This window comes from Ammospiza nelsoni, chromosome 12, assembly GCF_027579445.1.
Source record: "Ammospiza nelsoni isolate bAmmNel1 chromosome 12, bAmmNel1.pri, whole genome shotgun sequence".
NCBI lineage: Eukaryota > Metazoa > Chordata > Aves > Passeriformes > Passerellidae > Ammospiza > Ammospiza nelsoni.
The window spans coordinates 9,642,513-9,661,966 of record NC_080644.1 but is presented as its reverse complement, the minus strand read 5'-3'; the positions used below and the strand labels follow the sequence as shown (position 1 = coordinate 9,661,966).

The following is a 19,454-nucleotide window of genomic DNA, read 5'->3' as shown; positions in this document are numbered from 1 at the left end:
GAGGTTTTCCAGTTTCTGTATCTTTCATATGTGCACTTTGGTTTCCTTTGTCTGCCTTGCTTTATTGGCAAAGGTGTTGTCACCCATACCTAGCTGCAGTTCTGTTTTCTCTCTTCTCTTTTTCCTGGGCTACAGCAGTGTCAATCCATTTAAATAAATTCCAGAAGTGCTATTTAATTGATTACTGGAACACCATGACCATAATGTGACTTCCTCTAACTGTAACACAAATATTTTAGAAAAGTTTAGACCTCTTCCAGATTATTCAGGTGGGATTATTGTATGTGAGTTTTTAAATTTTTAAATCCAAACACATAAAGTCAGAGATTACTCGTCCAGAGTTAAAACCTGTTCAAGAGTGATGGTCCCTGTGCCTCAGACCATGTCATGTTTGCCTTATGGTGGTTTTTCTGAGCCACACAAGGCTTGCAAATAGGATTTTTTAATTCTGCACCATCTTTGCTTTCTCAGGCAAGATTTATAAATTGACCAGCACCTCAGAGAGTGACCTTTACACGTGGGATTGCATTGCCTGTTTAGGTAATGTACTATAACCCTGTCACTATCTGTGTTAAAGATCTTGGATAATGACTGAATGTTACACTCTCTGCTGCCTGGTGTCTGTGTATTGTAAAAGTTAGTGCAACACTAGACCATTCTGGCCAGATTCCAAGGGCAAAAGTATGTGTTCTGTGCCAGGAATATGAATAATATTTTAGACACCTTGGACTACATTCACACGTTTGGGCACTCATAACCCTCCCTGGCATTATTTCATAAATTAAACTGCAGTAATTTTAATAGTAGTCCTTATATACAAAATGCAAGAGACTAAAACTTTAAAAGTAATATGAATTGACAAAATAAATGGGAAAAAAATCCCTTGAAAGTAAGAAGTCTTTTTCTGCTAATCTGCATTTCAGTATGAATGCTTAAAAGGAGAGCCTGTGGGGGAGGGAGAAAAGCAGTAAAATTCTTTCATTTAGGCAATAATAAAGAGACTTTAAGCTTTGCTTACTATTGCATCACAAGCAGTGAGAGGAATTCAGGCTAACCTGTAAAGAGGCTGCAGTGGAGTACATGGCCTTACATGAGGGTGGTGTTTCAGCTGAGAAGGGACTGACCATTTCTCCAGTGACAGGAAGTTTTTGAACTTGACCAGCTTTTGAACCTAATCCAGTGTTAGAGTTACCTCACTTTCTGCTGCATAATTTAGCAGTGGAACCGGAGAAGTCTTTTTTTAAGGCTCTCTTCTCCTTTCCAGAGAGGCTGAAAAGACCCTGCTGGTTTCATCTCTGCCAAACCAGAGGGTTTCTTGCTCATGCTTCAAGTTGAGCACAAGACAGAGCCCTGTTCTCATACACAGCAGTGATCCTGAAAGCCTTGAGAGCTCATTTGCTTCTCCTGTAACACACAGCTAATACTGAGGAATTTGATTTAACTCGGGGCAGAAATTTCAGCCACTCATCTGAAGCAGAAGTGTTACTGGAATGACAAGAGGTTAAAAATGTTGGTAACAAGATGGATTTTTCATGCTGTGTCCTCAGATTTTGAGCACAGATTGCAATTCCAAGAATCCAGACAGCTTAAATCACCTTTCTGGACATCAGCGTAGAGAAGTATTGAGATGATACATAAACTCAAGCATACTCAACATTAGAAGTATTTCTAGTAAGAGGAAAAGAAACTGGGATGTTTCTGGAACCAGAAGGAAAATACAAAAAGTCCTTGTCCACAGAATCTAGTAAGACATTTTAAAGAACAAAGAAACCTCTCTGTAAGCACATTAATGAGCTATTCAAATTGTGCTCACAAAAACTTAGAAGAAGGTGAACAGAAAGAGCAAATCTGAAAGGCTAATATTTATCTGGAAAAGCTACTGTTGACCAGAAATTGAGGTTACCAGGTGTTAATTTGCTGGCTACCTCACTTAACTGGGGAAAAATTAGAAGGAACCAGATTGTGCTCAGATCTTTTTTTCAGTTCTTTAAAAAAAAATTCTAGTGCAAAATGATGGAAGGGAAATTAAAGTGGGGGGTGGGAGTGGGATAAAATAGCATCTGTAGCATCCTGTATCATGTGCCAACACTATTCTCTTGACAGCTGTACAGATTGGGCATACAGGAGCTTACACCCTTCTCTGATTTCAGTATTTTATTAGTAAAGTTGCTGTCAAAATTGCAATATTAATGTAGGAAGTAGCCCGCCTTCCCTTGATTGTGACATGTAAGTATTTTGGAAGGTGTGCAGAGACAGGTGTTCAGAAGTAGTTTTGTGGCAAATGAATTTGGCTTGTGAATTAAAACATCACAGTCCCACATAATTGTTTTGTCACCAGACTAATTAAGCCAAGGGTTGTGCTTGTTGTGAAAGGGGACCGCTCACCTCTGCCATCTGTTGGGACTCTTCCTCTCCAGGTGACAACTGCCTGCTGGAAGAGCCTTTCTTTGCCTTCATCCCTGTTCTTGCCTTGCTGCAGTTGGAGATGCCTGACCTTTTAGAGCTGTGTTCCTGGATAAAGAGTAAAACTTCCCTGTTGCAGGCAGACACATATACAAGTATTGCAAATAGGGTTATGACTCAGCCTTTCCCCGGGGACTCAGCGCTGGAGCGAAGGCGGAGCAGGGAACAACACAGAGCCACAGACCAAAAGTGCTTAGACTTTGCCATCCTTAAGCCAACGTCCTTGTAATCTAACAGAGTTAAAAGATGAATCAACCCTGCAAAAATGCAGAGCTGCTCGTGATTTGTTGGAGGTGCAGGGGAATGGCAGGAATAGTACAGGGACTGCGGTAATCTTTTGGAGACATACCAGGCACAGCATTAACAGACAGAGATCCAGTGCCAGAGACATCAAGCTTTCTAGAACAGAAGAGATGCCAAAAGCTCTGTTTGGGTTAGAGGATACTGAAGGGAAAGCCTCAGGGGTAATGGATGCTTGCCCAGTGAGCATAACCCCTGTCCCTGCTGTAACCTTGTGCTGAAGAGAGACTTTGCATTTTCAGAAATAGTTAAATGCCACATAAGCTTTTGGGGGTTTCAACTTTGCTCACAGTAGATGGTGGATTTTGCTAATGGTCTTGGAGAAGGAATAGTATTTATCTCCTTGTTTAGTGTTAGAGGGATCAGACATACTTACTGGAAGACATATAAGGCAGGAAGCAAATCTGAATGTGTGATAATGTCAGAGCTCTTTCCGTAGCTGATGTGAGGCTGGACTTAGTCAACTACTAATCAGCTGCAAGCTGGGAGAGAGTTACTGGAGGCTGGAAGATTCTTCTAGGAATCAATATGCTAAATATATCAAGGAAGATGCATTACAGACAGGAACACTTCCCGTTGATTGCCTGTGTGCTGATGAGCCTTGGAGTGAGGTGGCCCCGTTCCCAGCTCAGTCATCTGTTGCCTGTGTAGTTCAGGCAGAGGTGATGCTGCCCTGGCTCCTGGCAAGTGGGTACACAAATGAGAGGGAAATGGCTTAAATTTGTTTCATGTCAGCCATCAAATAACCATTGGCATGGACCCCTAGATAAAGCCAGTCTGGAACAAAGCATTTTTGTGTAGAATGCCAAAAAAAAAAGGAATCCTGTGCTTTTTTAATGACCCAGTCTCCTGAACTTCATCCAGCTCCACCTTCAACAAAAAAAAAGACCAAGAGCTTTAATGCCTTCTGAGGACACACATACGTCAGTTCAAGACAATTGAATAAACTCTTTGAAGTCTTCATTCTTAACCTACCTCATGGCATCGTGTCAGAAAGCAACACCATGGAGTTTGAATACTAGGCAAATATTCCAGAATAATTTAATCCTTAGGTGATATGCCTGGGAGGTAGGCCTCCATGGGAATACTGCATTTAAAGTGTTGTTCATTGTGAGAGACACCAGGCAGTTCTGCCTTGACAGCTTTGTGCTTTTGGTTTGAGACCATGCACAGGACCCACTGTTCCCCAGCCACTGTGGCCTTTGGGCCAGAATAGCTCCATGGAAGACCTTCATGTTGGCAGTCCTCTGGTAGACAACAAAGAAAAGCTGTCTGGCAACAAATCCTAGCAAGCAGAGCTAGTTTAACTGGTCAAGCTTTTTTTTTTTCCCCTGCAGTACCAGGCTTTAATTGTCTGAAAATACCAAATCATTGTAAGCAGAGCCAAGGGTTGAGGAAACAGATACTCAGCTCCAGCAGTTCTAGGGTATATCCCTGGAACTGCTTTCTAAAAGTAAATAACAATTTCAGCTGTAAAGCATAAGTCAGCTGCAAGGAAATCTGGTGATCAAGACAAACTGTTCTGTTATCTGCTTTTCTTGGTGACAAGTCATTGTGTGGCTGTGAGTTCTGAAGAGAATAGCACTGAGCACAGTCACACACGTTTTCCATTGATTGGCTGATAGGAAAAATTGATTGTGTGTGTGCTATACTGTGACTGTACATAGCTGTGTGTGCAGCAGCACGCTGCTTTCTCTCGCAATTTACCTATTCATCAAGTGTAAATAGCTGCTGTTTGCTGCAGCCTGGGCTGTGGGAATCAGTGAGTAAACCCTCTGTGGAATAAACCCCAGGCAGTTTGCAAACAGCCAGAGCTTCCAGCTCCTGGCTGAACTGAGAAATCGCAAGTGTGAAACGCACTGCGAAAACATTTTTGCCAGTGAAATGTGTGTTGTCCTGGTGGGAAGAAGGGCTCAGAGAAATTGCTTCTCTGCAGTTCAGAGCGTGTGGGTGTCTGGTCCCCACACAGTTTGCTAGAGATGCCTGCAGACTCTGCCTGCTGAGAAAGAGATTTTGCTCTTTAGGTACTCGAAAACTCTTGGGTGCTTTATGCTGTAACACCAAATGTTCCACATAACCTGCCATGTGTATATAAAAATATGGAAAACTTAATCCCTGCGATTTAAACATGTGCACTGTGTACACCAGAGCACTGGGAAACATTGCTGAGTTCAGGGGAATGGAGGAAAGGTGCTGAGGGCAAGCTGGAGGCTCTTGAATGTCAATATTCCTGTGTTGGTTTATGTTGACTTTCTGCAGGTGTCTGAAAGCAAACACTGAAGTTACAGAAAACAATAGGTTAAAATCATTTTCTGTGGGTATATTTCTTCTAAATCCATTTGAATGTTTTGAGGTTTTAAGAGCTGGACTCAGTTAAGGAGAAAAAATGAATTTGTGGCAAAAGAATTGAAGTCAGGAGGATGAGGCTTGTTCCTGGCTCTGCAGTGCATTTCCCATGTGACTCTGAAAGTCACAAAATCCTTTTGTTGCAGTTTCCTATTCTTAGTGCAGGGATAGGAGGCTTTTTAGAGGCATGGTAGCATCTTTACAATTAATAAGGCATTAATACCTATATCCAAGATCTGTGGAAATTCTAGTATTCTCTGGTATCTGAAAAACAATTGCCAAAGTCAGCACAGATTTTAGGTTTTTTGAAAAGCCTGTTTAATTTTGGTTACTTTGAGTAGCATGTTCAAAACAAAACCTGGGGGGGAGTCTTTGGATATTGCATATATTCCTCCCATTATACTGATCTTCACTCTAAATGATCTTTTGAGGTGGTTTTGAGGTGCTAGTTCAGTCTCATCTCCTTTTTAATTTACTTGTAAAAAAATGCTTGTAAATGAATTTATTTGCAATTCAACTGTGTTGCTCTTTCTCTCTGCTGAATTCATTTCCTTGGTGCTTTAAAGGACTTCATTGTACAGCACAGTTGTCACTGAGGATGGGAAGTGTCACTCAGAGTAGAAGCTGATAGCAATAAAATTACTGTGTTCCTGTAGATTCACTTGAGTGCCAACTCCCATTTCTGACCTGTCACATAATTGGGACCTGCCCTGACCTGTGTAGGTGGGTGACCACCAACACAGCTCGTTACAGCTGTCAGGTTGCATTTTCTTGGTGGGGCTGTTACTGGAGGGAGGTAAATGTCCTGCAGTAGAGAAGCAGGAGGAGAGAATTCTTGCTCCTTTTCACCCTTTCTTTTCATTTTCTGCCATTACTCCCCATTTTCCTTGCTTTCTGCCTGTCATGTTCTATACTGTTGGGGATAAGAATAAAATGGTTTTCATTCACAGCAGGGAGAAGGGAAGGATGCTTTGTCAAGATTAAATACTTGTGGAAGTGGAAGTATTAAATTTTGGGATTCAACAGGCCTGACACCTCAGCTTTGTGCTTTGTTCCTATATCCTTTCTGTGTATTGAGCATGAATACTTGGAGGCATAGGAAGCCAGGCTGCCCATCTGCCACATAAGGCTGAACTTGCTATATCAAGAGGTACCTAGTTAATGGAAGGGTTGCATTTCTTCAGGGTCTATAAAGCATTTAAAGGTCTTTGAACTAAAGACCATGTAAATGCAGCTGTTGCCAAGATGAATTAACTGGTGCTGCAGGAACAATGAATCCATTGAGGACCTCTGAAACCAAGATTTTTGTTACAAATTTTGAGTCACAGAAATAGTAGAATGCGGTGGGGAAAAATACAGATGTTCACGAGGGAGGTGTGGCGTTTTCTCCCAATTTAATTTCTTTTGTTTTGCCTCTCTGCTTACAGATTCTCACAAACACAAAGATAAACACAAAGACCGAGAACACCGGCACAAAGAGCACAAGAAGGACAAGGAAAAAGACCGGGAAAAGTCCAAGCACAGTAATAGGTGAGGAAAAAGTGGATGAAGTTTTTGTAGGCTAAAACACCATTGAATGTGCAGTCTTACAAGAACTACTCTGACAATAAATGAATTTGGAATTGCTACATTTTGAGTGTGGTTTTACAAGTGTAGGTGCTTTAAGCCTGATTTTTGTCATTGCCTGCATTTCCATGTGGGTGGCTGAAGCTGTGTATCTTGCAAATGTGAGCTGATACTAATGTATAAAAGATTATTGTAGGTTAGAGTTGTTAAAGGTGTAGAACACTACCTCAGCCTCCCCTTCATGCAGATTGGTGGGTTTGGTCATAATCTTTTGTGTGTGGTTCCAGTTGGTTGTCAGAAATGTGGAGTTCTCTTCATGCTGGTATAAACCCCTACTGCTTTAGCATAGTGAGACCCCCATGTGGCTACTAAGCCTTCTCCTAATGAGAAGTGCCTGGAAAGATGGTTCCCCAGAATGATGGTGGTGTCCTTACCTACCACCACAGTGGCTGAATGTCCCAGCTGGGTGAGGCAGCACTGGGAAACTGCTGAGTGAGATGGATCCCAAAGGATTGTGCTGTTTTGTCCAATGTGATTTATGCACTACACTGCCACTGGATGGGGAAGGTGTTTGATGCCAGTCGTGTGCCAGGTTACCCACACTGATGTCATGGCCTGTAGCTCTTGAGCTGCTGAATTCCTTAGGGTCCAGTTGCTCCCTAGTCTGGGCTGTGAGCTGCAGGAACCAGGATGTGGAGATCTGTGTGATGATTTGGTGTGGTGGAGCACAGGGCAAGTAGGTCACAGCTAGGATGTTACTCAGGGAAATTTTCCTTGTTGTAAGTCCTGACACACAAGTGTCATGGAGCCTAAATTGCCACTAAAACTTGGAAAAATGAGTCCCCTGGAAGGAAAGTGCCTGGTGTGACACTTGATGAATGACAGATAGTGTTTATGCTGTGGGCAAGTGAGTGTACTAAGTAATTGCTGTGCAACTGTGATAGCACTGTCCGAAAAGGAACAAAAAAGTTTGTGTTAACAATGATTTCTATTAAAAAGAAGCATGAAAAGGAGGGAGTCTGTGCAGAGAAGTGGGTTTGTTTTATTGGGCACACACTTGATTTGAATTTTCTGTGATCTTATGAGAAGCTACAAAAGCCTACTGTTCCATAATGTGTCTTTGATGGGGGAAAAACCCCTAGGCCAAATAACTTGCATTTGCTGGCTCTCACAACAAGGATGAAATGCTTTGGACATGTTCTTTGCCTTTGTTCACACATCTATATTGCCTTGATTTCTAGTTTTCATTTTCCTGATTATCATGCACCCTAAAACTGACTGCCTCACATGTCCAAATGTTCATTGCTTTGCTTGAAAAACCATTCTCCTGAAATCCTAGCAGAGCACATTCTTTTGTGAGGAGTAATGTAAGCACTGTCTTTAAATTCCCAAATTCATTAATGCTTTGACTTCATTTGTGTAGGAGTTGGAAATGGTCAGCATGTTTTTAACTGGAAAAACTAATTATGGCTCAGAACTTGTAGCTGACTTTGCAAACAATAAATACCAAAACAGTGGAAAGAAGGTAGAATGGCTGTGATGTTTTGAGGTGTAGCTCAGGAGCTGACATGTAATCATGCCTTATCTTGAAGTACTTCCTTCCTCCCTACCATGTTGTCTTGAAATCCCTCTGGGAAAGGTATCATGTTTTCTAGGCACTGTGCCTAATGCTCCCAGTTGTTTTCATGTCTCTGCTAAGTGTTTGTGTGTCCTGTGAGCACAATATCTGCTGCATCCTGGGGTCACAAAACAAGGTCCCTCCTGTGGGTGGCATGGCTGAGTGCATGCATGTGCAGGGGGTTTGTTCAAGGCATTTTTGGGGAGAGATTTTACAATAATGCTTTGCCCCTCAGGTTCCTTCACTCTCCCAGACTGAGTGCACACTGCCTTTCTAAGCTGCCACCTTAAAAATCAATTACAGTGCTGAATCTTGAGATTTGGTTTTGGAGGTGGTTCTCTGGGAAGTTAACATACCTGTGGTCCTGTTGAGATCACTCCTCTAGGAGTGCTCCAGAATCTTCACTATTCCATTCATACTCAGTCATGTACAGGCTGCTTGCTGTGTAAAAACAGCAGACTTGTAACAGAACTTCATAGAAATAATTGGAATTTAAATATTTCTTCCCTAAATGCTTTGATTCAGCTGTCACCCGTGCAATTCTGTAAATGTAAGTTGCTGCGAGAATAAGATTTTAGGTGACCATTGTTTGAAGGATAAAAAACCTGCCTGTTTGTACTGAAGTTTCTCCTTTGGTAATGAGAAACAAGAGAAAAAGAGCCATGAATCTAGTAGAAATTAAAGAAAAATTCTCCAGGACACAAGAACAAGGGTGAGTGGATTTCAATAGTTTTTACCTGTATGAAGAATTTTTAAAGCACTTGATAAAAGGCTGTAAATTAATCCTTTGGAAAAGTTTATCTTAGATTTATCAAATTGCATGTAAATCTTCACAAAATCCATTCTGTATTTCAGAAAAGCTGCTGTGTTACTGCAAAAGCTGTGCTGTATCTTTGGTAGCTCTCAAAAGAGGTTTTAGCAGAAATGAAAGCCATTGTTTTCTGGGAGACTTGGATTGGTACCTCAGTGACATTTTATTTGTGTGTGTGAAGAGCCCCTGATTGCATTCTGAGAAGCACAGTGCACACTGGGCACAGTGAAGAGCAGTGTGTGGTTGTGCTTGAAGCAGATCGTTTTTGTGTCTGTCTGTAATAGTTTGACAGTTTCATTTCCTGTCCTGTACTTAAAAAAGGTTTTTAAAATAAAACCTGCATCAAGAAGACAGAACAACTCCAATGCAGGAGAATAAATGTTTCCTGTATCCAGACTTTGAAGGATCTAAACTGCCAAGATAAGTCTCTGAAATACCTAAAATAGACAATTTTGATTTCATATGACAGAAGTGTGTGGAATGGTATGTAGAACTTCTTAATTTTGGTTCTTGCTTTCTTCCTCTCCCACTCACAAGATGACACTGCTGTGTCTTAACCACTCATTTACAGCTGTAGTAAACTGAGAGAGAACATTTGTGTGCTTCAGACCTCCCCACCACCCCTCAAAGAAACAAAATGCAAAGCCCACTGAAGAACAGTCTGTATCAAGAAATAAATCCACATCACTATCCAACAAAATGTGGTTTTTTGCTCATTTTCTCAGCCCCGTACTTCCTGGTCTCCAAACAAAAATCTAATACACATCCATTAAATATAAATGTCAGTGGTTATAAAAATAAAATGAAACAAATCCCATGTGGCACTAGGTTTCTGATCTGTGGGAGTTGAGTGTTTCAGACAAGTAGACCACATAAAATAATGGAATAACAGGTCCTTTGAAGCCAAGCCTTGTTAGAGAGCGGGTTGGAAGTGTTGGCAGTAACAGGTGTGCCTGTGCCAGCTGTCCTGGGCTCTCTGCAGGGAGAGTGGGCTGCCAGGAGCCTGAGGAGGGCAGGGCTGTGACAGGGAGGGGAGCAGAGAGGCTGCTCTGCAGTGCTGAGCCCTGCTGTCAGCCTGACAAGCACCGCAGCCGCAGGAAGAAAATCTTCTGTCACATTGCATATTTCCTCCATTTACTAAATCTCTTGTGATCACAGCTTGGGATGAACCAAAGCTTGGAACACAGAAGGGATTCACAGACCTGATCTTCACTGGCATCTTCTAATTTTGTGCTTTTGCTAGGAGAAACACAGATTCTGGGCATTTGCTAGCCATGGATGAAGATAAATTTCAGTTCCGATTTCTTGCACACCTCCTCTGGTTTATTATGAGATCCTGATCTGCTTTGGTGGTGTGTGTTGGGGGCAGGAAGAGGCAGGGATATCTGATGTAGGGGTAAAGGCAATTTGAAAAAAAAGACTTCACACCTGCTGTTTACTAGCATTGGTTGGTTTGTTTTTTGTACTCCATTTTAGTGCACAGTTCACCTTGAGCAGTTTTCTAATGTGACACTGCCGTCCAGTAGTGAAAATTTTTTGCTTTTTATTTAGTAGTCTACTTAATTCTCACATGTCTAAGGAAAGCATGTGCTAAGCATGATCCTCATTTCAATGTGTGAATATCATTCTCATTCCTAAAATTTTTATCAGCTGTTGATTAGTCCAGCTTTTTATCTTGTTCCTCTTGCTGAAGGCTTGTTCTGTTATCTGTGAAAAGACTCCTTTCACCACTGGGAAGAATGCTTTCAGGTTATTTTATTTCATTGCCAGAAACCCAGCAAAACCTTTGGGGCTCACATGTTTATTCCCTGTAATTCCATATGATAACCCTCTAACAGCATAATATCCTGCAAGCCAGCTGAAATCCTGTCCTTCCCTGGGGTGCTGTTGCTTTGGAAGTGCTCCCTGCACAGGCAGCTCTCCCTCGGTGTGCATTAACCTGGCTGTGATCACAGCTTTCCATTAATACTGAATTGCGTCAAACGAGGCACGGGCTGTGTCACCTGTGCCCTGTCCCCACGGAGGTTTTGGGCTGCACTGAAATCACAACTCCCTGGTATTTTACACTTCAGTTGTGCTGCAGCAGCTCCCGAGCAGGCACAGCTCCGATGGCAAGCGGCGCTGGCACTCGCTGCTAGCAGATTCCCTGTCACGAGCTAATTACAGCAGAGAGAGGAAATAAGAGACACTTTAGATAAAGCATCCTTCCCAGCTTGTGGTTTTGAAGCTGGAATGGAAAGGGCCTGGGAAGGGATTATTAACGTACATAAATGGCACCTGAAGAACGCAGTGTTAAATTACTGCAAAGCTGTTGCAGTTTGAAGGAGGAAGCTGTGATCTGCACATCTGCTGTTCTTTGGAAACACTTTCCACTTGTGACTTTCCCATGTGATCTCAGCCTGAGCAGCTGCTGCCAGGTGCCTGGGCTCCCTTCCTCTCCCTCTCCTCTCTCCTGCAGGCATGCTCATTGGGAAATAGATCCATGCTTACAAGGAAAATGGCTTCTTCTGATGCATGTTCTGCTTCATGTGCTTCAGCCTGAGCGCCTCACAGGCTTTGGCTGTCCTTGTTTACACTAAAACTGTAAATGGAAGACAGTAAGCAAGCTGGCACAAAGGATGGAGTGCTGCAGGAGATGTGTGTGCTCACCTGGCCTTTGTCTGAGCTAAGCCAGTAGTATCATGATACACCTGTAGATGATGTAATCCCTTGTTCTGCCTGTGTTAATGTCATCTCCTGCTGCACTTGGTTACCTTAAAAAAACACTAACACTGCAGGTTTGTCAGCATTAAACACCTTCAGGAGGCATAACTCTGAGTTCTGGTGCAGTGATGCAACTGCAGTGGTTTTGGTGAGAAGGAAGCCCTTACTTTGTCTGCAGGGCTGGGTATGAGTAATTGTTATGATCCACTTGTCCTGTTTTCAGGCTAGCTTCCCCTGGAGCTTCCCTCTATCTTAGGGGGGTTTTGCTGTCCTACTTCCATGACTCCAAGCTGGCTTGTTGGCAGAGATGTATATGCAGGAAAGGTAACAAAGGATTCACAGAGCTCTGAACAATGAATTCAAGATAAAATTAGCAGTGTGCATGTGATCTTGAGACCATTTTGCTTGGTTTCTTTAAAGAAAAGTGATTTTTTTTCTTCAGTTTTGAATTGACCAGGAAGATAGGCTTCTGATCTTTAAATTGTTCCCAGTCCCTCCTAATAATAGCTTTAGGATTGTCTGAAATAGCTTTCTGATAGAAGGCTGAAACTCCATCTTCAGGGTAAGGATGGCATCCTGTTGCCTTCTCTTTTCTTTTGAGATTAGTGTGGTGGTTAAATTGTGTCCCCTGTAGGCTCACATGTGTATCTGAGCCAAGTGAGAGACCAAAGCAGCTCAGCTTGACTGCAGTTAATATGCGAGCAACTTGCTTTGCTTTGGGAGAAAAAAGAAGTTCCTTTTCTAAGGATTGTTGCTTGAGGCCTTTGTTATCAACTCATTTCCAAGGGAGGTTTTCTGGGAGATGGAGATTTTCATTTCTCCAAGAGAAGAAGGGCACAAGCCTTCCTTGATGCACATGTCAGAAGTTCTGTGCTGAGCTGTAGAAGAGCTGTGGCCCAGTGTCTGGAAATAGGGCTGGCAAGCAGGCTACTACAAATAATGGAAAGAAATTTATGCTTTTAACATTGGAGTGAAAAGTGCAGGATATCAGATTTTTATCTAGGGAATTCCTCCCAGTCACCAGGAGCAGCAGCAAGCAGGACCTCGGGGCTGTGCCACCAGTGCTGATCTTTGGAAAATGAAGCTGCAGAGTGAAACTGGAGACAGAGTTTCCTTAGGTTATCTGAGCCCACATTGCTTGGCTGAGAAATTTACTGCTCATTGCAGAGCAAAGGGGAAGGATAGTCTTATGATAAAAAAAATTAAATTAAGACAGCAACTAAGACTGAGTCAGGAAGCCAGACTTCTTGATTCTGGCTCTAATGCTGAAAAATCTGAGAAACTACACTGAAAAATTGAGATTAGATTGCATGACAGCTTTTCAATGCTGGCCACTTAGTGTCTTTCAACAGGGATGTCATTTGAGCTTCTACTTGAACAGACCTAAGTTTTAGAGGTTTTAGCACTTTTTTTTAATTCCAGCTGTAGTGTGTAAGCATTCAGCACACACAAATATTGTCTCTGCCTCTCTAGACCAATGGGATTTTGTTTCTGTTTCAGTCTTAGCTTTACTGGTCTAGTTTGTCATCCATTAGTTTGCTTTTAGTCATGCTTTGTGTACATCCCAGGGCTCTTCCAGTCATGTACTGAAAGCAAGTGCTTTTGGCTGGTAGTGAGATTGAGTATGGTGCTTTGGAAAACCAAATTGTTTCTCTTTTTTGGTCTTTTGTGGGTTTTTTTTGCTATTCCAAACTCCCAAGCAACAGCCACTGACATGAACTTTAGTTGGTGCACTAACTCCAGTGGCTGCAGTGTGTACCACGATTAACAATCCAAATTAATGTCTGAGTAAAACATGCTATTTCAGGTAGGATTTAAATATCAAATAAGAACAAGAAAGAGTCAGAAAATAGACACAAGTAGACTTGAAAAGAACAAGAGGGGTCTGAGCCTTGTGTGTGTTCATTATGTTTTTTTTTTGTACGTTTGAATTGTAGAATCACAAAATGGTTTGGGTTAAGACTCATCTCATTCCATGCTCTGCCATAAGCAGGGACACCTTCCACCAGATGAGGTGGAAGGTCCAAGCCCTGTCCAACCTGGCCTTGAATACAGGGTGGGTCATCCACAACTTGGATTGATATAGGAAGGTTGAATATTGCTTACTGATAATGAATGTTGTTGTTATTATTATGAGTATTGGTTTAAATATATGCAGGTTGAGATACCTCTTAAATTATCAACCTTAAATCTGCAGCAAATGTGGTACCTGGTATACAGATACCAGTGTAAAGTACCAAGTCAGAATTTCCAGGTCTTCTTGAGTTTAAAAATTATTAGTAATGTGTGGGGAGCAAAGGAAAATTAAATAGGTGTCTTGAGCTTGGAATGCTGATGAATAAACAGGGTACAGAAGCTGGGATGAGAGCTCAGAGCAGCAGCAGCAGGCATGTTGTGGATTTCCAGGATCCAGTGTCAGGATGTTCCGTGTCTGTACCCTCATGGCCTGAGCACACTGTACATAACATGATCTGCTGGGTAAGAATAGTCTGCAGTTGTTGAGTCTGCTCACAGGCAACATGTGGTGCTGTGTGTCTAACTGCAAGCATTTCTAGAGTGCCTGTTGCCTTTTGATGTTCAGATAGGCCTTCACTGCTTTGTGTGAAGAGGTTGCATAGAGAGTTAAAATGAAACTGGTGTCTCTTGCTGCTGATCTCTTGGTGTCACACAGCATGTGAATATAGTGATTTCCTTCAGAGATGGATTTTCATGCTTCAGCTGCTTGAGCTTGGATGGCTGGTGTGTGTTTATTCAGTTTATTCAATGTATATTTATTGGAGTGTTATTATTCAAGCTACTCTGGGCTTGAATTATTTAGACCTTTGGCTGGTTAACATGCATTTGTCCATGCTGGTGTCTGCAGTTGTAAGCTGGGTGTGGGTTGGTGTATTTGTGACTGTGATTGCCTTGCTCCTAATCACACACTGACTGTGGGAGCTGGTTAATGTGCTGCTTGCTCTCTGTAGACATCAACCTTTTTGCAGTCTGTTTCTGTGATAGAAAGAAATCTCAAGCTGCAATTTTTAAAAATCATGCTCTTGCCCAGCATTCCCAGCTTGTTTTTCAGGGCTGTGTTCACCCAGATTGGTTTGGGCTTGCACCTGAGTGTTGAAATAACTGAAATAAGGGAAGTGCCTTTTTCTAGTAAAGCTTTGTAGTGCATTTTGTAATCCTGAGGAGAAGCACAGTGTGTCCCAGAGAACAGCAGTGATGGGAGTCAAGTGCTGAGGAGGGAGGGTGCGAGCAGCCAGGATGAGAGAGGCAGCTTGGTTCGTGCCTGTCCATGCTGATTTACACCATGCCTTTGACTTGCTAAAGCCCTGGGTGACCTCAGGGAGTCCACACAACCTTATAAGTGTGTATTGAAGGCCTGTAGAATTGCCAGGCTTGTTGCTTGGCTTCCACACCACTGCTGCTAATCCTTGTGGCCAGTTCTTGATGTTTCTATTCTGAGTCTCCTGAGAGTATTGCCTCACTTTTGGGTTCAAGGTTTGTCATTCCATGAGAAACCTCATTTTCATTTGAAAACAGCTATGTGTCTTTCTAGCTGATAAGAAAAACTTGAAAGTGTGATACAAATTTATCCTGATGTTTCAGAAATCAGAAGTGGGTAGAAAGAGAATAATAAAGGTTGATTTTCTTCTCCTTGTATGCATTTTCTATGCATTTTCTCCTGTGTTCTGGCTAAAGATTCTAGGTATTTAAACTCTCAATACTGCTATTCATAACACCAGAGTAGTTACAGACCAGAGTCTCACTTGGAAACACCTTTGTTGGGTTCTTGCCCCACACGATGGGGCTGTTCCAGCAGAGCTGGGCTGGCTGTGGCAGCATCACCAGCTCCAGCTGGGGACTGCAGCATTATTCCTGCCTTTTCTGTTTGACTTTGCATAAACACAAGGACATCACATATCCTGTTTGCTCTGGTTTTCCCATCTGTTTGGGAATAATAGAGATCAGCGCTTTTCTCTTTAAGTTCCAGAGATGAGAGCTGCTACAATGACAAACTGTTGTCTGAGCAAAAGCTGACACGGGCATTGACGGGGCTGGCAGCTCTGTTCCAGTGACCTTTTATGTGGGCTAGGAAAAAGAGGAAAAGCAGAGACAGTAGAAATTCATCCTAAAGTGTTGAGCTTTAAGTGTAGCAGCTGTGGATTTCCTCAGCAGTCCAGGCTGATGGGTTTCCTGAAGTGGAGGCTTGGCAAGTGGGATTTTGTGGTATCCCTCCTGTTCTTCTTCCTCCCAAGGAGAACGGGTCATGCCTGACAGGAGACTCTGGTGGATCTTCCTGTTAAGGTGATCCCTTGTTTTTTAGGGTTTGTAATCATCAAAACCTGTGATTCTTTACCACTGGAAATTGTATTAGTCAAATCTCCTTGTGTTCTCCTCTGCAAACACACTCTCTTGTCTTGCAGTGAGCACAAAGATTCCTCGGAAAAGAAACACAAAGACAAGGAGAAAACCAAACACAAAGATGGCAGCTCAGAGAAACACAAAGACAAACACAAAGATAAAGACAAGGAGAAGAGAAAGGAAGAGAAGGTGGGTGTCTCCTGTGGGAGAGACAAGAGGATGGTTCTGGCTTATAATACTGAATAGAACAAACTCAGTGGGTTAGATGTAGCTTGTACATCTGAGTTTTTATCAACTTGGAGAGAATTATCCCAATGCTAACCCAGACACTATTTTTGTGGAGTGGTAGTTATGAACTCATACGGGCTTTATCTGCAGGTATGTGAATAGAAACAGTTCCACTGTGGAGCTATGTCCACTGGCTTCACATTTTCTCCCATTACATTTCACTTTACCAAGCTTGGGTTCAGAGACAAGGGAGAAAAATCAGTGATCTCACATTCAGTCCATGCAACAACAAACTATATACTTAATTCCAATATGCTGAGGAAATTGAATGCCAAAAAGTACTGAATTGACTAAGACTTGCAGAAAATATTGCCTCTCTGTCATGTAGGTCACTAAGGACTACGGGGGACAGAGATAGTCACAGTTCCTTCTGCAAATTAATACTCTGGGTTGTATGTTGGAAAATGCTAATCAGCTCCTACTTTTTATGTTTTTCAGATGAAGTCATCTTCTGGTGACATAAAAATAAAGAAGGAAAAGGAAAATGGTTTCTCCAGGTAAGAAATCAGGTCTATGATGTGGAAAAAGCTGGAGTTTGACTTTTCATAGGTGCTCAGTTGCTCAGTGTTTGAATCCTCTCACTTGGTCTTGAGAAAAAATTGGGGCACTCTTAAGTCCTTCAGAAGAGATGTTCTTGTCAATTATGAGAATGGGTAGATGTGCTTACCCAGTAACTGGAGATGGGAGCTGGAATACCTGGTGTCTGCCTGCTCATGCTGGGTTTGTCTGAGTATTCAGAAGCTGGATTCTGCTGAGGACAGACTGAACTGTGGGAACACTGGTAGCTGGATTTGAAAGAGCCTCTGTTGTAAAACTGGAACTTGAACCCTGCAGTCTGCTGGAGACAGGACCCAGCAAAGCCAGTCCAGATTCTCTCTGTGTCTCTCCTGTGCTGTGACTGCAGAGAAACCTTTGCACAGGAGTGACAAGTGACATGTAAAATTTAAGTACCTTAGGAAATGCATAGATGTCCTACTCTAGAACTAAATTCCTGTTTATAATAGAACCTCCTGGACTTGAGTGTTGTATCAGTCATTGCTAAGTAGTCTTATTAAAAACCTGAAGTGAGCAATTGATAGAAGAGTGCTTTTTCCTAATAGTCAATCAAGATCTCTTGTGACTTGTTTACAGTCCAGCCATTGGTTATTTTTAATGTGATAAATCGAGTCCACTGATTCACTGAAGGTGTGTGGTATGGTGGATGCATGCATCCATATCTGTTAGTCAAGAACAGCACTTGGTTCATGAATTCTTTCAGTTTGTGAGCCCACTTAAAAATCAAAAGAAACAAAATCTTTCCAATCTCACCACATTCTGTGGATACAGAGAAGATGGGAGAAGGCACCTACCCATCCCATGCCTTTTAGTTATTCTTTGTTTGTTTTGAGTTTGCCCTTTTGACATGAGTTATTCCCTCTGTTTCATTTCCCTGCTCTTATTTAAAATGCAGAGGGAGGAGTGAGGCTTGGCGCAGGGCAGAGGCGCCATCTCCAGGCCCTTTGGGGAACACTCTGGCAGTGGAAGCAGTGACATTCAGGTGTTTCATGGTGGAGCAGACAGCTCCTAACTCTCTCTGGCCTCTGCTGTTCAGCAGAATGGCATGATGTGCTAATCTCACCAGGGCTGATGGATGCTCTCATATCAATATAACCGAATCCTTCTTAGCTCCAAGAGCATTTTTTCATGTGTTTGAGAAAAGACTGGAGGAGCCATTGCATTTGTGCCTTCTTCAGGGCCAAGTGTTGGCTAAGAGTAAAGTAATTATTGTAATTTTTTTTCCTGCTGAAATATTCTTTTACGAGTTCTGCAGAGAAAAATGTCCTCACTCAGATGGTTTTGATTTTCTTCTTTAAGGCTTGGTACCATGAGCAGCATTACAGTCTTGCAAACAATGCAAGTCAAGGTTCAACTTGATCATACAGCTCCTTTCTTTTCCCAGACTCACACTTTATTTCTTCCATTAAAAACCTTGTGCAGTGTTTCAGTGTTCAAACAGTTAAAATTCCTAGTGACTTTATACACTGTAGTTCTGCATTTCTGCCTGAAAGGGAGAATATATTAAGTGGGACAATTACCTTTTTTTTCCATAGATGTTTTGCAAGTGTCTCTGTGCTGCAGTCTTGTGTCTCAGTCAATTCCAGGCGATGCAACAGAAATGCCTTGGTAGAGTAGCTTGTTTGTGTCTCCCCTGAACTGCATCTTCCAGCACTGCAGTGGCTTTATAGCTGTGAAGGAGCAAACTGCTTGTTCTGCTTCATGGACACACTGCCAGCTAACATGAGACTCCCTAATGTCTCCTACTGACTGTGGTCTACAAAGCTGAATGCTGCTTATTTTAATTCCTACTTCATCTGGTTGCAAAATCCCCATCTTGGCTCGGAAACTGAGTCAATTTGATATGGAAATTGTTGGTGGGACATGAATAAGGAAGCCCAAGATGGCACTAAGTGCTTCAAAATGTAATTTTGGACTCTTTGAAACATCTTTTTCTTTATGAAGATCAGTGAAATGCCTCTCTGAAATCTAGAAATAATGAGTTTGTCTAACAGAATAATGTCTCTTGCACTCATACTCTATGTTTTTTCTTATTGCTAATATCTTGGGACATTATGGCTGAAAACATTGAGCCTAACTTTGTGGTCTGTTGAAAGGGACAGGATTGTTTGCTTCCTCCAGTTTGGACAGTGAAAAGAGACTGATCTGTTTAACTTTGCCAAATCTTTGTTTCCTTTTCTGGTTTTCACATGCCTCAGTATTTAGTTGGCAAAATGTTCCAGGGAATAGCTTTCATATCTTTGTTTAGTTGATAATCTTTTTCTGTCTTAGAAGGCTCAATAAGGATATTGAGTTGAGACTGAATAACATCCTGCATTTGAGTCCACACAGGCATTTCAGTTTTTAAGTCTATTTGAAAGTGCTGGAAGCTACAGTTGTTTTTACTCAAAACCTCAGAGAAACAAAATGAACTTTGAGCCGTTGAAATTGAACTTGATGTTTCTTGAGAAA

At 42.1% G+C, this 19,454-nt stretch overlaps 1 protein-coding gene across 1 annotated transcript in view; it reads left to right on the top strand.

The window, feature by feature from the left end:
• The window catches only part of TOP1 (DNA topoisomerase I), a 65,220-nt gene that overhangs the window by 22,004 nt on the left and 23,762 nt on the right, over positions 1-19,454 (top strand). Inside the window, exons 3-5 of the mRNA XM_059480657.1 lie at positions 6,537-6,639; positions 16,223-16,349; positions 16,887-16,945. Of these exons, the coding sequence (XP_059336640.1) occupies positions 6,537-6,639; positions 16,223-16,349; positions 16,887-16,945 (289 nt within the window). The remainder of the gene's footprint in view (positions 1-6,536; positions 6,640-16,222; positions 16,350-16,886; positions 16,946-19,454) is intronic.